The sequence below is a fragment of the Gymnoscopelus braueri genome (genome assembly GCF_963280865.1).
Source record: "Gymnoscopelus braueri genome assembly, chromosome: 15".
Classification (NCBI taxonomy): Eukaryota; Metazoa; Chordata; class Actinopteri; order Myctophiformes; family Myctophidae; genus Gymnoscopelus; species Gymnoscopelus braueri.
In genome coordinates this window covers 14338326-14358807 of record NC_137620.1, presented here as the reverse complement: position 1 = coordinate 14358807, position 20482 = coordinate 14338326, and the positions used below count along the sequence as shown (strand labels likewise).

Sequence of the window (20482 nt, the reverse complement as noted above, 5' to 3'; positions counted from 1 at the left end):
GTGGGTGCGTGCATGTGCGTGTGTGTCTGTATGTGAACTGTGCATTTTCAACAGCAAACAGATGATCCATGCAGTCTCATCTCAGATTCACCCCACAGGCAAACCTGCGGTCAACACTCACGTCTTTGAGGCAGCCCATGAAGTTGTTGCTGACGGGGGACCCGGGCAGGTCGGCCGTGTTGGGGCTCCCCCCGATGTAGAAGAAGTCATCGGAGCCCAGCATGGTGTAATCCTCCTGGGTGTAGCCAGTGGTGGTCAATATACCATCCACCGAGATGGTCACCTGGCATTGGCAGGGCCCGAAACAGACAGACGGTATAGGAGGAGAGAGTGATAGTGAGTGGGGGGGAGGGGAGGGGGAGACAGATGATAGCCAAGAGAGAGAGAGAGAGAGAGAGAGAGGAAGAGGAGCGAGTAGAATGAAGAGGAGAGACAAGGAAGAGGCTGAATTAAACACTGGCGCCAGGCGTGGTTGCCCCCTACGTGGTTGTCGTTTGATTGGTCACTTTTTGGTGCGAGCCACAGGAGAGAGAGAGGGGTTTCACTCCAGAGTGCAGTTGCCTAGGTTGAGCCACTGGGGCGGCGCTGTGATCGCTTGGTTACTAATGACGGTAAATGTTTTTTAGCTATAGGTCAGTGTTCTCAATGTTTTTATTTGATTTCAAGGACCCCCAGTTACCTGCAAGGGTCCATTTGGAACCCCCATCAAGGAACACTGAGGGTCCCTGGCTTGATAACCACTGCTATAGGGGAAAGGCTCTGTGCTTAATTAAGCTATTACCCCAAGTAACTCTTGCTCTACGAGAAAGAGATTTAAAGGAACCGCTATTGATCGCACTTAATCTCAACAATCAAAGTGCTTGTCCAAAATTATTATTCTCATAATTCAACGGTCTGTCCTGGATGCATAAACCTCTAATGGACTCAGTTTGGTTATTAATCGTCAATGTATTCTCTTTATGCCCCAATCATTTTCTTGTGAAATCTTGTGAAAATCTCTGGGTCCTACCCATGGCAATTTTATGAAGATAGCCTTACTTTGTTTTTTACTCTACAAACTTCAGATGTCAGATACACGCAACGGAATAGGATATTTCCTTTCGAATAGAGACATTTGCAGCACTGCTCTTCAAAAATATTCCAGGCATGTACCTCACTTCAAGAGCCGCAGTAAAAGTAATGCTCAAAACGGTACCAGTTCAAAAGCATTCGTTTTTACTTACAATTATGCTATTTTTGGAGGCCTATTTTTTTAAATATCACTTGCCAGTTTCTTGGTTGTAAGTGCTCCTCATTCACCGAACTCCGGGTAATCAGACTGTTTCCTTTCAATATAGAGTCGTCCCCAGACGCATATTTTGCACAAAGCCAGAAATGTGTGTCTTTGAACACTATAGCATGCAGCACACTCCTACCCAACACAAACTTTACCTCGGAAGGACTTGACGACACCGAACAAAGTTCTTAAAGGACCACTTCACCCATTTTCAGCCTTCATATAACTGGTCATTACTAATGCTCATTGTAAGATGGCACGATTTCCTTCTATTCACTCGTGTGTCATGGGTGGGCTATAATAGACGCCATTGTTCTTTCATTAATAATGCCATGACATTATTCCAACGTCCCAATTGTCCGACAAATGTTAGGTTTGTGTGAGGTTGGGGTTCGGGTTAGGGATAGGGTTAGTTATAATGGGGGTTATAACGTCGGAATAATGGGACGTCGGAATAATGACCTGGCACCGAACTTCTGACCAATGTTCAGCTAAGAACTTTGTTCACCAAATTAGAAGATCTTGTAGGTGCAAGAGCTACCAAACAACTACCGAACGATATGTGGGCATAACGCAATTTTGTTGTTATTGACCTACCCTAGCCAAACAAAGTTTTATGATCGATTGGAGTGGCTGCAGCCTTGTGGAATCAAAACACAAACTATGCAAGCTGATGGGATTAGATAATATGGACTGAGGTGTTGAAGCCAAGCTTTGTTTCCTTTTAGTATGGCGGTGGATGAACTGAGTCTCCCCCAAGGACTTCTGCAGGGAAACTGTACATACCTTTATTTATTTTTTTACTTTTCAAATTGTGCCCGTCTGTGGAATATTAAATCCCAGAACTTTTGAGTATTATGTTATTATCCAGATACGTGACTTAGCTTGAACAGGAAATAGAACAAAGTAACATTGAGATAACCATAATTTGCCTGCCGTGGTGAACCAAGATGAATGGACTCTTTGAGCTGTAAAATTACACTTTGCTATGATTAGTGGGGTTACTTTTTCGTTTTGAATGTAACTCGACACTCTACCTTGGAAATTCAGAGACTACCTGGTGAGTGGGACATTATGGCCAATTGAAGTTATAATGCAACATTCAATTAATACATAATCCACTCCACCACATAATCCTCTCCACCACCCATAGGCTTAGTATATTCTGTAGTGATCACAAAATGCCTGGTACATTATTTTCTTTTTCTTTTCGCTTCATCACAACGGAGCAAATATTGAACCGCAACACTCTATTTGAAGCTAATGTATGCTGCTTGGTTTAATTAAGTTGCATCGTATCAGTGTTTAGCTAACAGCACCACAGTGATTTTGCTATATTATATTGTGTCCTGCCCTGCATTTTGATTTGAAAGGGACCTACACAATTAGTAACTAATTTAAAGTCTAATTATCCTAATAGAGCTGGCCTAGGCAGGGGCACAGCTCTCCAATATTTTTTGATTCAACAGCCGTACGCATGCCTTAGTAGAAGCTGCATAATACTGCACTGCAGTGACTTACACACGGGCATTGGGTTCCCATTTTCTACCTTTTGAACACCTACCGCAGCTAACGAGCAGTTTTAAATAAGTTTTAAGTGATTTTTTTCAGTAGCTGTTGTTATCCGTGTAATTGTCTGTTTGAAATTATCTCACACAATGGAAATTTTTCACTCACTTTTCTACTGCTATCATGACCCCCCAATGAACCTATTAAAACCAGGAAAGCGTTGGCTATTCAAAAATAGCAGCTTGTACATCTGCTATTTTTTAACATTCTTGAAAGACCTTGAAAGTGTGAGAACTACTGATTTGGAAGGCAATTGTAGAATCGGCCTCAGGTCTTAATTGGTTTAAGTTTGCACAGTGCCGTGTCCGTGGAGGCCCAAACTGTCTGAAATAAAGGGACATGATGGAAACCCAGGCAAGTGCACTCAACAGATCAGCCCTCACCCCTCACTGAGTGCTCAACGTTTCATTATATTTAATCTATTGTCACTTTTCTTTTTTCCACAGATTTATTTTGCGTACTTCCCTTGTGAACAGGGCAATCCATTTTTATGTCTGCTGTCGCTATACTTGGGGGAGAAAGAGGGGTCTGTCTGAGACAGATTGGCCTGGCGGAACTGGTGTTAAGAAAGCGTGGGAAGCAGTAGCGCTGCTGATGTGCTTGTTGGCGGTGGAGGGGTCGTCTTGGGCGGTCTTAGGCGTGACTCTCGACAGACTCAATGGCTGACTTCAGTGATCCTACAGTGAGGAAAGAGACCTAAGGGGGGTGTCGGGCCTAAGGGGGAGTACGGGAGGGGAATCCGGCCTGTCAGTATGATTCATAGCGAGCTGTGGAACCTTCACCTCAAACTCCAAGCACCCAATTGAATTGTATCTTTTATTTTTTTCCCTGGGGGGGGACCTGGCTTAAAGCCCAACACAAACTCCATCTTGAGTAGCGGGTGTGGAACTTCGAAAGGCTCTGAATAGAACCTCCGAAGCTCTGTGGACATTGCGTATTCAGTGAAAATACAGTGGAACACAAAAAATCGAGTAGCATGCCCTGTCTTTGGACCAGAGGGGGGTGGGGGGCGGGGGGGGGGGGCATGTGTTTGCTGTGCCGCGGTTGGTTGTTGGTGGCACCGCGGTGGGAGCCTGCCTGTGCAAGCCCGCTTAGGCCCGCTCATTAGCACCATTAGCCAGTCATTAAACGACCAGCATCAGCCAGCTGCCAGACACCTGTGAGGTTTCCAGCTGAAAGAAGGAAAATGAGAGATTAGCAACAGTTGCCGGAGCTCAGCTCACTTACCCCTCCTTCGCCTTCCTGCTCTCTAAACTCTCCCCTCTCTCTGCTTGGATCTGAAATTCCTACCTGCTCCAGTGGATCGTTCTTGTTTTATGTGAATGCAGTAAAAAAAATTAAGAAATTTGACTGATTTCGCTATCAGATGTTTCGACCCGAATGTCAACAACTATCCTGCTGAGACGATGCCAGAGAACAAATGCAAACAAAACAGAATAAACAAACAAATAGAGTAGCACAAAATGAACAAAGCCTATAACTATATAGCATCACAGCCGAAGCCCCAAGGGACACTGGGAATTATTCAATACAGTCAGTGAGTCAATGCTTCAACAAGACCAGTGCAATGTCCGGTGGCCTAATGTTACAAGCACTTGCATCATTGGCCAGATTAGTGTTTAATACATCACAGGTTGGTAGTTGTAATGTCCTGCCGCAACTGATCAAGACCGACAGGAGTTGGGTCAGTGAGCATTTTGAAATACCTCATAGATCAAGAGATTGTAGAACATGGCTATTATCCCAACATTTTTTTTTACAAATCTTTACAAATCTTCACTTATGGGGGTCCCTGTCCCACGACAAATACATATTGTTGGGCAGAAACCTCATAAATCCATTATATCCATATCCACTTTTTTTGTAAATTAATGCCCATCATACTACAGTGTCATAGTATGACAAGCATCAAAAGTAGCAGATCCACAAGCTTGAAACGTGGCGCGAAGCAACGCGTTTTGGACATATGAGGTTTCCAACTGACAGAGACCATTTCAACTTGGGGGTCCTTGACATCAGAAGGTTTGAGAACCACTGCTACAGAAGATGACATTGCAGTGGGACAATTATGCAAGGCTAATGGGCTAATTGATATGCATTTCACTTTGACACATTGTTCAGTTGAAAATGTGTTTTTGTACACACAATTAGCCTCAGAGAGAGCTATTTGTTGCATTTCTATTTCAACAGCCAACAGGAAAAGTCAAGGTCTTATCATGCCACCTCACAATGACTAAATGGTATTTGCGCATCACGATTGCACTAGCTGTCGCTCACACACTGTGCTCTTTGGACCCTCGTCCCTCACATAAAAGCATGCACTTTGAAATTAAGAACGTATTTGCATAACCATTAGTAGCTTTTTGTCACCGAACTGTCCATAGCTGAAAAGTAATCCTGCCATTACCATTATTGAACATTAAACAAGCTTACGTAAGTGATATTATTTTGGTTAGAACGAAATGTTTCGTTTTTTTTGTGTTCAAAACTTAAAGCTCTAAATTCTGAAAGTAATCCTTGCTATATCGAGTGTTTGTTCCATAACAGGGGTCTCCCTGTCTCTCCCATTCTTAAATAAACAACAACAAAAAAATTCAGGGCATTGCCAATTTCAGCTAATCAGGAGAGAGTACCCATTTACCAGCTTTAATTCTAGTGTCCAGTTCCAATTTTTTCTGCTAATGTAGTTGTGTCATCACTTCCAATTTCACTTGTTTTTGTTTTGTTTTCACTTGAGCAAGACACTGAACCCCCAACTGTTCCCGATGATCAGTTGGTGCCTCGCAAGGTTCCCTCCGCTGTCGGTGTGTGAATGTATGTGTGCATGGATGAATGTAATGTGCATTGTAAATCACTTTGGAAAAAGGCTCTATATAAATGCACCATTTACCATTTTCTGTTTACTTAAGTGCTGGAGAGACAGGGAGATAGATGCCTTTTTCTGAACAAACACTCTATAGCAGGGGTCTTTTTAAAAATGTCAGGCCAAGGACCCCCTAGCCGAGAGAGAGATGAAGCAGGGACCCCCTCTATATTGTATAAAAACTATTTTTCAAAACTTGGTCTGCTCTTTTTATCCCTCTACAGTCACCAAACCTCTTTGTCAAAAATAGCCGATCTACAAGCTCACAACGACTCGCAGCGCGAGGCGCTTTGAGCTTGTAGATCGACTATTTTTGGCTAAAGTTCTCCTCAGAAAATGGATGCTAGTGGTTCATGTAATAACTCTGAGGATCCCCTAGGGGCCCCCGGACCCCCTGTTGAAGACCCCTGCTCTAAAACAAAGAAATGAAATCACTTATTGCACCTATAAATGCTCCTCAGACTTCGTCCTCGGGGTCCAGCGAATCTCAATGTGGCTTTGGCAATGTCAAGGCTACACCACAGCAACCTCAGCAGCAACCACACCTGAACAGGAACAACTCAGACACCTGTTGTGGCAAGGCAGTATCCCTCTGATTACACACGGATCAAGGCAACAGTGCACATCCTCCAGTGTATTGAGAGACAGCTTTGTGGAGTAAGTCATATTGACTCGGTGCAATATGCTTTTGCCCCTTAGGTCAACAGTGAGGGGATTGCAGCCGGATCCTGACCAGATCAAAACCAGCTCCAACCAATTACCTCAGTCACCTCGGAATTGATTATGTCTGAGCAGATGGAATAACACGGGTGCTTTCACGAGACAGGAGAGTAGCACAATTGTTTTGTTGCTTTCCTTCAGCCAGGTGTGTATATAACATGCTCGACATAACGCTATCTTCTGAAAATTAAGTTTAGGATTTAAAGAAACCTTACTGGCCGTTATGTACTGTACCTGTTTAAAAAGAAGACTTATACAAGGCTTGATACAACATGCATTAAGGATGAACTCTGGTATTTAGTTTTCTCCACATAAAGTCTCGATCCCCAGAGGAGTCACCAAATTATTTGGAGGGGTTGCCAGATGCTTTTCTGAATGTGCAAAAAAATAATAATAATAATAATCCAGCTGCTGAGGAGCTGTCACTTCAGCAACAGTCAAAGAAGCTGGCTGGCTGCTGCTTGGTTCAGCACCTCGGACAGAGTCACTACATCTAACATACAGAGAGAGAGAGAGCTGTCAGTTCAGCGCCATGGACAGAGTCACTACATCTAACATACAGAGAGAGAGAGAGCTGTCAGTTCAGCGCCATGGACAGAGTCACTACATCTAACATACAGAGAGAGAGAGCTGTCAGTTCAGCACCATGTGTCACTACATCTAACATACAGGGAGCTGTCCATTCAGCACCGTGGACAGAGTCACTACATCTACAGGAGCTGTATGTTCAGCACCATGGATAGAGTCACTACATCTAACACAGGGAGCAGGGACATTTTTAAAGGGCAAGAACACTTTGGTAGAGGTTTGGGTTGTGTAGTTACCTTGCCATGATATCTCCAAAGGTGGACAGAATATGATTATTTGGGGGCTCTAGAACCACTGTTCTAGTTCAGAAGTGCATAATTATGAATAATTCTTGTATGTTAGTGGAGTCATACTCTCATTTTAAATTTGTTGTAAGTTATTTTTGATGTTGCTTTTTTTGTTGCTGTGGTAAAGCGACAGATTAGTCAGTCGCTGTGGTAAAGGCAGTAAAGGTGTGTCCTTAAAAAAATAAGGAAAACAGTCGGCGTGGCATTGTCACCCGTTGCCTTCGCCGGATGTCCAAGCCCATACGATACATTTTTACGTATCCAGACGGTTGTTAGGCGGAGATAGGCAGAAATTTCTGATCGTCTGAATATGTGAGACTAACTGGAATAGAACTAGAGATTAATATTATAATATCGTTGCTGTTGGGCAGGAACCTCTCATCTCCAGTCCATATTCTAACTTTTTGTGTTTTTTTCCCGTAAATTAACGTCCTACTTGATCATACTACAGTGTCACAAAAAAAGCATCAAAAGTAGCCGATCCACAAGCTCGAAAATCGTCTTGAAAAGTGTATTGAAGCGACACGTTTTGAGCTTGCTGATCTGCTACTTTTGCTAATTTTGAATGAATTTGAATGCTAAAATGTTTTAGTTTGGGACATTTCCACCATATTTGGAGGTTTCCACCCGACAGAGACGATATCACATTTGACGTGACCACGAGTCACCATATGGTGTCGCCAATGTATCAAACAGAAACACCTGGCTGTGAATCTCTTTCATTTCAGCAGCTAAAGTGGGTTATTGCCATAACAATTTCCCACTTCTGTTCTTCCGCGCTTTTCCTTCTTCAAAGAGAGATGAGAAACAAGGTAATCATGAGTGATTGTGCCATAAAGGACCGGGTTGACAGCGGGACACCAACAACAGAGTTTGACTAGAGCATTTTTCTCTGTTTGACGCGCACAGCTCTGTAGCAACGCAGCCACCGTCAACATTTGATGGAACAAGTTCTCAATACAGTATCTATAATCGCAAACCAGACTCCCCCTGCAAACGCTAGGGTTGCGATAGTGAACGATGCACTATGTCAGATTAGGAAACAAGGATAAACAAGTGATAGACAATATCAGTCTCCTGCATGTCCAAATGTTCGCTTTAAAACAATATATATTCAAAGATTTGCACACATTTTCACGATTTTTCAAAAATAGCAGATCTACAAGCTCGTAGCGCGGCACTCGGTGCCGCGCTATGAGCTTGTAGATCTGCTATTTTTGAATAGCCAAAAGTGTAAAATAATGCTTTTTATCTCAAATGAAAATGTGACACAGATGCTTCTTCAGGTCTTAATGGGTTAAGTGGTTAAAACAGCAATCTATACTACGCATTCAACAGAAGCATTCAACTTTGCTGTAGAAGCATCATCTTTGGGCGAAGCTCATCCCATTATTTCCCACTGAAGGCAAACACTGATAAAAACCCAACAGACACAATAGCCGTTGTGTATGAAACTGCAACTTTCCACAGCCGCGTTATGAATCTCTCAGACTCATTGTTGCTGGACCAAAGTAATGAAAATGGGGTGAAATTGATCACCTTGTCATCCCACAGATAATAATGTGAAATTGATGTATTGGCTCGAGAGCAGTTTCAGACTCCCTTTTATTTACATTCAAGTGCTCTGACAGCCCACTCCTTCTTGTACTAAACTAAATTCTCTCTCTCTCTCTCTCTCTCTCTCTCTCTCTCTCCAGATGTACCAGATGTATTTGAGTGCTGAGTGCACACATACCCTGTCAGCACAAGCTGAGGCATAATTAATTCCAATTGGATGAAAAAGGTTTGCATCACGTGACATATGTTTGAATGGCAATCAAGGGATGAGGGATGGAGCTGAATTCTGAAGGCATTAACCAGCCACTGAACAAAGTCCAGCATGTGATTCACATTCCTCCATAATGGAGGAATAATGTAGACATAATGTAGTTCACACATTCTGTCAACGATTAACACCAGTTAAAACAAAGCATTTCTTTACAATACATTGGTACCAAACAGACCCATTTGATAGCACATTTGATTCGCCTACCAAGTTCCTTGGAATTCAGCCAGCTGCTCTACGAATGATAAACATTCAGCACAGCTTGAGCACAGGGCTCTGTGCTGAGCCATGTGTCAAATACATCAGAGGGAATCGGCCCAAGAGTTGTTTACAGCCACGCACCATGCACGGATTGGCAAAGTTCAATTCAGGCCAAGAATTCAGCATACACTACCTAATGCCTTTCTTGTGAGAAACCGCAGCAGGGGAAATTAGATCGCTTATGCTCATAATGCACCATATCCCCAATCATTCCATCTCTATCTCCCCCTCACACACAGCCAACTGTGTGAAGAAGAGTTGTTCTACAACTGGATGGAATCACGCATGCAGCACACAGAGCTCGAATCGTGAACTCGGGACAAAGAGAGGCCACTCCAGTTCACATCGGGCAGCTTTTGCAGTTTCCTGCGGGCCAGGCTACTGCGGATGAGAGTGGCATTTGTGTGCTGCTGCTGTCACAGCTGCATCCTGCAGTGCGCTCAGCTGAGCGTGCCACTGGCTCATTGACCGTTAGACGGTTCACATCACTCCAGGACAGCGGCTGACCGGGGAGGACTTCATCGAGTGGATCCCCCTCACGTCACATCAACAGGGATAGACATAATTGTGGCCGTGTCGGGTGGGCAAACGGGTGACACACACTGATCTTGAGCCAGTGGTTCACAACTTTTTCATGTATTTGCCCACGGACAGCGAGTTGAAACGAGTTTGGGTCAGGGATTCCCATATTTGTATTGATACATTTCTTTCAAAGAATATAAAAATCACACCCTGTGTGAAGTGGGCGGTGTCTTGCTAGCTAATCACAATACTGAATGGAGTCAACCAATCATGTACAAAAGATAAATACATTTATTGAAACACTCTTTATGATGGACGAAACCATAACTTTAAGAAAAACAATGTATGGTTTTTTTTAAAGTTATGGTTTCTTATATAGGGCTATGCACATGTGTCATGTGACACTGGCCAATCACAGTCCTGAATAGATTGTGATTGGCCAATCACAGCGCAGGATAATTGTACAAATGTCCAAACCTCACTTATAGGGGCGGTTTCACTGCCCAAGATAATTGTACAAATTTCCAAACCTCACTTATAGGGGCGGTTTCACCGCCCAAAAATCACACCCAGTGTGAAGTGGGCGGTGTGGTCATCACAGTGGTCATCACAGTGATGGAAGCTCACTTCAAAAAAAATATGTTTTTTTTTAAGTGCATAGTCCTATTTATAGGTTATTAATGTCATCATGTGTCTCGCTAGCCAATCACAGTGCTGAATAGAGTCAGCCAATAGAGTCAGCCAATCACAGTACAGCTAGGGGCGTACTAATGAGCCAATCACAGTACAGCAAATGTGTACTAATGAGGTGTCCCAACCCCACTTATAGGGGCGGCTACACCGCCCAAAAATGCCCGGACCCCACATTTAGAACCACTGGCCCGAGCATGTCTCACGCAAAAGTGTGTAAACACCCGCACATACACACAATCACCCCTGCGCAGGCACATGAACACACACAGTTGTCCACAAATGCACAGACAAACAGAAACAAACTCTCATGCACATATTACTGTCATTATTGATTGCAGTATAGTCTGCCAGCGAATACAGTTGCTGACTGGGGTAGAAAATGAATAAAGAGGATACCAAAAAACATAATCAACTAGCTGCTGCTTTCCATGAAGGAGTGCATCAAAGTGAATCCATGCAGCATGTCTTTGATAGAAGCACTGCAGAGATTTATCAAAGCATATACCTTGCTGGCAGCTTAAGTTAGCCGTAGCCTTGACGCGAAGGAGGGGGAAATTGCAAAAAGAGTGTATTCTACAATGTTTGAAGCTATTTCCCGTCATCAAGCCCTGTGCGTGCACACGGTAAGACAGCACTGTGCGAGACAGCACTGTGTGAGCTGACTCTTTTGTTTGTGAGGATGTGTGTTCCGTTCTCAAAGGATTCCTACCTTTACTTGCACTAAGCCCGCGGTCTCTACTAAGTTCAGCAATAACAACCTGCACAGTACACACCTGTCCCTGGGATAAACATTGGCACCTTTCAGCGATGGTGCCTTGATGCACATGACTTCAATAATCCATGCAAGGCAGAGAGGAGGCGAGAAGCTTACCTTGACAGTACCGCAATACTGTATCACTTACTGTTATTGGCGTTTCATCCCGGTATTTTCAGGGGAGGCCTCTTCAGACTAATGATCATTACTTACCCGCCCGCTGAACAAACCCTTGTCTCTAGGACAGAAAATGTGTTATAGGTTGGAGTTAGTCAATTGTATAAAACATATCATGGCATACAGTACACCAAAAGCTCACACACTGAAAATGTAGCACAACCAGGCCCTTTTAAGCAAGCATAGTTATAGACCTCGACCTTTGAAACCCAACATTGGCATCTCTCTTCCCCCTAATAGGTCATTGCCAAGACCTATAGAGAGGAGGGTCACTGGAGAGGAAGGGGAAGGCTTTCCATTCAGCAGTGGAGTCCTTCAACAGGTGTCTGGCAGCCAGCTGACTGCAATTGACCAGGTGCAATGCTTTGTAACAGAAGGTCCTCTCCTTCAACTGTGAGCGTGGAGTCTTTGGCTTAACGTACTGAACCACCATACAGGGCTTTGAACTGAAGCTACATCGTCAGGTTTGCAAGGGCATGAGGGCCACAGATACTGTTTGGGGTCGGGGGGCTCTGGTGAGATCTTTTTTACGCATTGAACGTCCAAGGGATTTTTTTTTATTGTCGTGTGTTGGAAAGAGTTAAGGGGTTGGAGGGTGAACGGAATCGGTTAGTACTTTAGTAAGTAAGGGAAAGTCAGACACAAAAATGGTTGTTAGTACAGTTATTACAAACAGTAGATTAGTAACACGTTTGTTTTAGTAAATTTAGTGGTAGTAGTAGTTGGTGAGGATTCTTTCAAAGTCCTCTGAAATTTGATTTGCTCAAACCAGTTCCAGATTTGGACTGAATGTGTTATTTCATGTGACACGGGTGTGTTTTGGTTAAGAAGAAACAAAATGATTCCACCCACCCAAGCTAGTAGGGTGACACACGAGCCATGCACTTAAATGGCAAGATGACAGGAATAATGGGAATGGACGCACAGTTCCATTAGACACGACACAAACAGACGAGCTATCAAACAAAAAAACGAAAGAAAAACGGTTGACACAATGCAGCAGGTGGGGGAAGTGAATCCAAATTAAATTTGAGAGCACCACAACACCAGACAAATGGGAAAGGAACGTAGCTTTGAGGTAAAGGGTCGCATTAGGACAATAATGCAGCGAAAATAAAAGACCCATCTAGACACACGTGCAAAGATCTGACACGCTCTGGGCTAGAGCAGCTGTTACACCCTATGAGGATGCTGATGTCAGGTTCTAGCTAATAGTAGCATGCAAATGAGTGCAGGACAGAACAACCACTGGATACTGTTCGGGGTTGAGTGGGGGTAGGGCGGGATCAATGTCAACAATCACGGATGATACCATTCGGAAAATGAGAGGGTTTTTTAAGAATTGGAAAACTTGAGAGGAGAGACGGGGTATCCTTGTCTCAATGAATAGAGCGATTCGTATTCATACTCAAAAATCAATCTTATGAAAATGGCTTTGACTGTTTCCCACTTCTAAACGCAATGTTTTCAATGTGACCTACAAAAAGGCCTAGTCACTTCTGTCACATTTTGGCCAAGATTGATCGAGCCTTCAGTAAAAAGAAACATTGTTTTTTTCGTTTAGTTTTTTCAGACCAAACTGTTTCCACCAACTCCCGCAGCATGGTGATTGATTGGCCAGATTGGTTTGCTTGACGCGTCAGTCTTCTATTCACTCAGAAAATGAAAAGCCATCTCTCCTCTCTTCTTTTTCCTTTGATTCTTTTTTTTTTTTAGAAAGGGAAGGTATGAGGTCGTTATTCATTTTTAGTAAGTTATTATTGAAGTTAAACCGAAGTAAAAAATAAACAAATAAAATCAACTCAAAAGAAAATAAAGAGTCTAACATGTTTTATGGCCATATTGATAGTATTAGGACAATTGATATATGTATGTATATATGTTAGCCAAAATATATACATATACATATATGCTCAATGCGATCTGTATATCAAGAACAACAAAACAAAAGAGATTAGGGAAGTCAAGTCTCTTCATGCATAGGGTGAGGCCAGTAAACTTAGAAGTATACAGAGTTAGTGTTAGTGTTAATGAGGAGTCAAACGCACACAGTCGAGACGTTCCCAGAGATATGCCTATATACACCATATATATACTGTACACAGTATATACTGTAGGGGTATCAATCACTGCCAATCAACTGCAGGTCCAATGTCAGCAAGTAAGATCAGTCATTAACGTGCGTGTTAACACATAATCAAGCTACCTAAAAGATACTTAAATTAGTTTCAGCATCAAACTTTGCTATTACTATATGTACTATTACTTTTTAAGTCTTCACAAGTGTCATAGACATAATTGCTCCGTTAATCAAACACTGTTTATTTCTATACCTTGAGTTCAGGGCACTATTGTCTTGTAAAGGTAGTCAATTAAATGAGTGTACTGTATAGGCCACTGTTTACAATGTGGGTCGTAGCCTCTAAATCAGGAGGTCTAGCACACTCCCCATCACTCCATAAAATATAATAACTAGCCCGGACAGCAGGTTTGTGGCTAACAGGCCTGGTGGAACCAAACTAACAAGAAGGCTGTGCCCGAGTGGACAATGTCCACAACTTTGTTTTGAAAAAGATGTGAGAATCGCTGATGCAATACAAAATCCTGAGGGTCAATTCGCCTCTGAGAGCATGAAAAGAATGGCAATTTTATGACTGCATATTTACTGTCTGTCACGGGAGCTGCGATGCTGAGGTATATCTCTGTTTGAGGAAGTCTGCTGTACATGTTCACTCCGTAAGGGTCTTCAACAAAAACAAACAGGGAAGTAAACAGGAATTAACTGAGGAAAAAGCGCAACTCATCTCATACATTCTCTCGTACTTGATTGAGAAGTACTTCTATAATTTTAGTAGTATAAATATTCTTTATTTCTTCATACGGATAGTCTTCAAAGTGAACTAAAACAAATCAACCAAAATGGGAGAGAAACTATAGGAAAAGAAAGAGAAAAAAAAAAGAAAACATTTATCAAAATTTGCTTAATTTAATAGTTTTAGGGCAGACCTCTTTGGATGAACACATTAAAGTATTTCAGGAGGGGGGGCGGGAGGGTATCGGATGGCATAAAAAGCAATAACATAGAGGGCTAAAAGAAAAGACAAATAGAGAGGTGGAGTATCTCAGCTACCTTGGAATTGATGGCGGATTGGACTTTCAGTAAAAGCAAAAAGAATAGAAAGAGGTAACGGAAAAACCCAGGGCAAACCAAAGTATAAGACAATTAGAATGATATCTACCATATAATGCAGTTTGTTTACCATAGCGTGTCCAATGCCTGCGTGCTTCAGGAGAAAACAGGGGAAGGAGAAAGAAAAAAATAATAAAAATGACAAACCGTAAACTCAATAAAACACACCTCAACCCAAACCAAAAAAAGAGAGTGGAGGAGAAAGAACGTCGCCTTCTGTCAAAGACAGCTTCTCTTCTCAAGAGAAACCAACCCAACCAAAAAAAGGAAATCCTTCTACAATTCAAAGGGAAATTAAAAGGAATAATATTCTGTCCCTGATTTCAATCTCTCAAAACATCCAAATAAAGAAATAAAGAAATGAATTGTAAAAAACGTGCTTTTGTTTGTTTTAAAGGGTCATCCAATAAATAAAAGAAAAGGAAAAAAACAACAATATATTTGTTAGTACGTTAAATCGCAAGTTAAGTAGAGAAAACAACAGATGTCACATTCCGTGAATGACAGTGTTAGTTGTTGTAAAACAAGGAGGTAAGGAAAAAGTAAAAAAGAAAAGAAAAAAAGAATAAATCACAAAAAATAAATGAATCAAAATTGGAAGAGTTCTGAAGCTTGTTAGTAAAAGAGACAAGAGTTAGCAAATCAACTTCCACATTGAAGGGTGGGGGGCAGTTTCAATGGGTGGGGGGGGGTTGTTTCAAGTGGGTGGGTGAGGTTGAAGGGTGGGGATGAGGAAACAGTAGATAGCAGGGTTAGTAATAACTCTGGTTAGCTAATATGGGTCAGCGGTAGGGGGGACCAGTTCAGCAGACCCCTATTCTTTCCTCATTTTTTTCTCTTTCTTTTTTGTTTGCTGTGGGAGGTGGCCAATCGTGGTGTTTGGATCGCTTGGAAAGGTGGTCAGGCCCTAAACAACATCAACAACAAAACATTTTCCCACTTGTTTTTCCACATGTAAGCAATAGACATGACTGCAGTGTAGAGGTTGAGAAACTAAGTAGGGGACACAATGAACAACCAGGAGACATTATGACATGTGTGTTGTGACATTTAGCGATTATTCCCTCTAAACCACATGAACCCTATATAGGGTCCCAATTCTGGCATGTCATAATAAGCGAACATTTGTCAAGAACAGCAGATCCACAGGCTCACAATGCATTGCAACGCAACGTGTTGTGAGCTTGTAGATCAGCTATTTTCGGCGAAGAGATTTGGCTGAAGAGGGAAAAGAAAAGTTTGCCAAATACAGAGCCCTGGGGGACCCGGGTCAATGCAGTACATAGGGTTTAAGTGGTTAAGGGGGATTATAGGATACAAAATAAAGTTAAACTATATGTAGGCCTATAAAGCAAACATCTGTGCTTATTGTTGTCCGAGAATGATAGAAAGAAAGAGTGCGAGACAGATAGGGTAGAGGGGAATGAAAGGGAATATTAGCTCATGCATTCTCTCCGTGGTGTTCGATCGTCTGCCTCCTGAAAGACAGAGAGATATATGATTTATTTATCCTTTTTTTCCATAACAACAAAGATCCATGTCCAGAGGCCTTGGGGAGCAAAACAAACTGTAAAAATAAACTTGCCTTAGTGCCTTAGTGCATCCATTGTGTAAGTGGTACTGGTTTATTTGCAGACTCTGCAGAGAAAAAGCTAAGGCACTGCGCTGACAAAAATAATCATGATGTGATCAAGCTGCCATGAGATCATTATTTTCCTACAAAGCTTTGTGGCACTTTAACCTTCACTGCCAATTAGCGGCGTAATGATAGCTTTTCATTAGAAGACTGTCTAGCTACAGGTTTTCATCAAAAAACACTGTCACATGCAGCCCTGAAGTTGTAGACACGCAAGAACAGCCACTCTGCCACCACTATGGTATCAATAAAAGTGTGTGTGCGTGTGCATGTGTGTGTGTGTGTGTGTGTGTGTGTGTGTGTGTGTGTGTGTGTGTGTGTGTGTGTGTGTGTGTGTATGTGTGTGTGTGTGTGTGTGTGTGTGTGTGTGTGTGTGTGTGTGTGTGCGCACGCGTGCGTGGGCATTTGCATTCACACACTAAAACATACAAGTGTTGGTTATGGTGCAGTGTTGCTGTTTCTGTAATGTAGGTGTCCCGCTTCTTTGTGTGTCTGTGTGTTGTGTGTGTGTGTGTGACGGCGTATTCCTGCATTCTCACTACGAGCGTGGGCGTGTGTGTGACAGTCACAGGTGGTGAACCAGCCGAGAGGCCGGTGGGGCTGCAACCCACCTACACGCCCACTGTTTGATCTATAAGGCCATGCTCACGTGCTACTATGTCTAATGACTGCCATTAAATCCAACAATTAGGTAAATACGTTTTCAGCAGTGGGTGTGAATTTGCATAGGCACGCCACACAGCCACTCAGCGCTTGAGCTGATGAAAGAAAGAAAGAAAAAACGCAGGGGGAAAAGGATTTGATTTGAGCACAAGGGATTTGGCGCACAACAATGATTTAATCATTTCGACAGACCAAGGTGACAACGACTTTGTACTTTTCAAAACTGCCACGTTGGCGCTTGGCGGCTGGTTTGGAGGGACAGATTATTAAGTGAACTATTCGGATTCTCTATCTTTCAGATCCCCTCTCAGTCGTTTTGGATGTTTGGATTCCCAGCGTATCTTTCCATCGGTTGTTCGACGCAGCGGGGCGGAGGTGGAAAAATTAATCCTTCGAAAATGTCTGATGATCTTTGAAGTGACATGAAAAGTGAATGGTGCAGAGCAAAAAGAAAAGAAAGAGAGTGGAGGAGAAAAAGACACAGGTCAGAGAAATACCTGCAGTGACTCAGTGATACAAATACTCAGTTAGAGGATTTGCATGTCGTGCTTCTTACAGTACAATAGGCTTGCTGAGCTGTAGACATGGTGAGATCTTGAACTGATAATGAACTATGTGTGGAAAACCTGAATGCGGTTCTATGGATTTAATTCTCTATGTTTTTGTAACCTAGTTTTGTCCTACTGGCATTGGAAATTGAGGGGTTGTGGAGAGCAGGCCTAAACACTCTAAATGCAGTTTCACTTTTTCAGAATATATTTTACCCACGTTTTCTTAGAGTTAAAGGACGACTTCACCGCTTTTCAACCTATCTTCATATAATTGGTCCTCACTAATACTCATGATAAAATGGTTCAATTTTTTTCTACTTGGTCTGTGTCTCATAGGAGGACTGTGGACAGTCCAGAAACCTGTCTACCAGTGACATCATCGTTAGGCATGATTTTTTTTTCCAACAAGATTTCAATTTTTTTATTTAGATTTTTATTAACACGAGAACAATGGCTTCTTTTATTGCATTGCAACTTTCCAGGAATAGAAAGCCTGCAGTTTCTATTAGCTTGGATTCCCCATTGATGATGTCACTGGTAGACGGGACTCTGAACTGTCCACAGCCCTCCTATGAGACACAGACCAAGTAGAAAAAAATTATACCATTTTATCATGAGTATTAGTGAGGACCAATTATATGAAGATAGGTTGAAAAGCGGTGAAGTCGTCCTTTAAGGCTGACTTGAATCTTCATTACATAAATTCCTAGTATACATTAAAGTAATCAGGAAAACACTGGTGTACATTCATGCTTTACTGCAAAATACTGACAATATTCATGTCCTTGACAAAACTTTAGCGAATCGCTGGTCTAAATATAAAGCTTGTATTCATGTAAGCAGACAAACTACTTTGCATTGGGTTCCTGGGCTCCCTGGGTGAAGGGTTGTCCAAACATTGTGAATTGGGGGGGTTTAGGGAGCAGGAGGCCATGTTAATGCATTTAGCATCTATGCAGCTTAGTGTTACAGTAAAATAGCAATGTGACACTTGCTGTGTCAACTCAGCAAAGACCATGGGGGGAAAGTAGATTTACTCAAGTACTGTACTTAAGTAAAGTTTTGAGGTGCTATTATTTTACTTGAGTAGTTCCATTTTCAGTATTTTATACTCTACATCTCAAAGTCAAATAGTGCACTTTTCACTCCACTACAGTCATTTGACGGCTTTAGTTGCTTTGTAGATTTAGATTATCATTACAAAACATACATTAACCCATTTAAGCCCCGTTTTATACTTCGGCTGTATGAAAATGCTCTAGAAAAAAGTTTGATACATTTGAGTGCTTTTCCTTTAAGGTACAACATCAAGTACATATTTTGACGCAAATACCTTTACTCAAGCAAAAGTATTTTGGTCAAAGTGAAAGAACACGACGTGACACTCGCTGTGTCAACTCAGCAAAGAACCCACCGGAGGCCTCGCTCGACGTTGACCGAGCGACAAGCGTCCGACGCCATCGACTTAGATCTTTACACATGTGTCGCCACGGACATTACTGAACAATGGCCACCGGCGAATAAGCCGGATAAATATTTAATGACGGGGCTGTGAAAATGATCAATGAGGCGCCGCGCGCGGGGGCCCCGGTCTCTCTGCACGGACAGATTTATCATCCCGGCTGAGAGAGTTGTAAGGCCGGCGACCGCTCTCCTATAAATTTCCAATTTGGCCATTTAAAGAGTAAGTGATGAAAGCTATATTGTGGGACAGCGGCAGAGGGAGGGGCGGCAGAGTGAACGGCCCTCTATTTTTCATCAGACGAGAGGGTTTAACGGAGGGTAATGCGGCTTGTAGACCAGAATAACCATTAGAAAACACACCAGGACAGCCAGTCAACTAGAGATGGTGCTACGAGGGCCGCGATGAGTAAACACCATCTAAACTGTGTGTAAATATGTGCAATGTACATTGTACATTATGCATTTGTTTGTGTGTGGGGGGGGATATTACCTTGTTCATATAAATCTGCAGAATTGATTGATTGATTGATTGATTGATTGATTGATTGATTGATTGATTGGCAAAATGGACATGCATAAACATGGTCAAATTATTGACTTACTCTAAGTAACCATGTAATAAGCGTGCTAATGAACAGCAAGGTGGTCATTATTATTAAAGAAATCCCTTCAGGGTGATTCTGTTGGGGTTTATTTCTCAGTATTGACCACCTCACTGTTCATTATCCATTATATACTGTAGCAATGCATGTGATGTGTTGAAGTATACTGTATGTGCCTCATCCTCAATAACCAGCACTCTACCCAGCTCCACTCACACACACACACACACACACACACACACACACACACACACACACACACACACACACACACACACACACACACACACACACACACACACACACACACACACACACACACACACACACACACACACACACACACACACACACACACACACACACACACACACACTCAGGACAGGACAGGAGAGAGACGCTATTTGGGAATGTATCTTTCAGGTAGATTTGGCACAGCAATAAGACCCCATTCACATGACACCAACACCCCTGTCTCTCTCAAAGTCTGGCTCCAAGTGATTGCAATTGGCAGCCAGGCTTCAGGTGCAAATATGAATGTCACTGCAATTATGCCTGAGAGAGATCCTGGCAAACAAACTGTCTGTCAGTGTGTGCATGTGTGTGCATGTGCATGTGCATGTGCATGTGCATGTGCATGTGCATGTGCATGTGCATGTGCATGTGCATGTGCATGTGCATGTGCATGTGCATGTGCATGTGCATGTGCATGTGCATATGAGAGAGAGAGAGAGAGAGAGAGAGAGACCGACCTGCATGTGTACGTGGGAAACGCAATTGAAAATTATGTCTCCTGCAAGGCGCCATCATTTTCCCTGTGCAGATATCTCACTCTGCTCTC

At 42.6% G+C, this 20482-nt stretch overlaps 1 protein-coding gene across 5 annotated transcripts in view; it reads right to left on the bottom strand.

Moving 5' to 3' along the window:
* nrxn2b (neurexin 2b) overlaps positions 1 to 20482 on the bottom strand; it is an 890203-nt gene that overhangs the window by 503660 nt on the left and 366061 nt on the right. For 3 of the 5 annotated variants that reach the window (XM_080450582.1, XM_080450583.1, XM_080450584.1), the window contains one exon: positions 122 to 283. In XM_080450582.1, the coding sequence (XP_080306708.1) occupies positions 122 to 283 (162 nt within the window). Of the gene's footprint in view, positions 1 to 121; positions 284 to 14795; positions 14820 to 20482 lie in introns of all 5 variants that reach the window. The other 2 variants (XM_080450580.1, XM_080450581.1) reach the window with 1 other exon arrangement.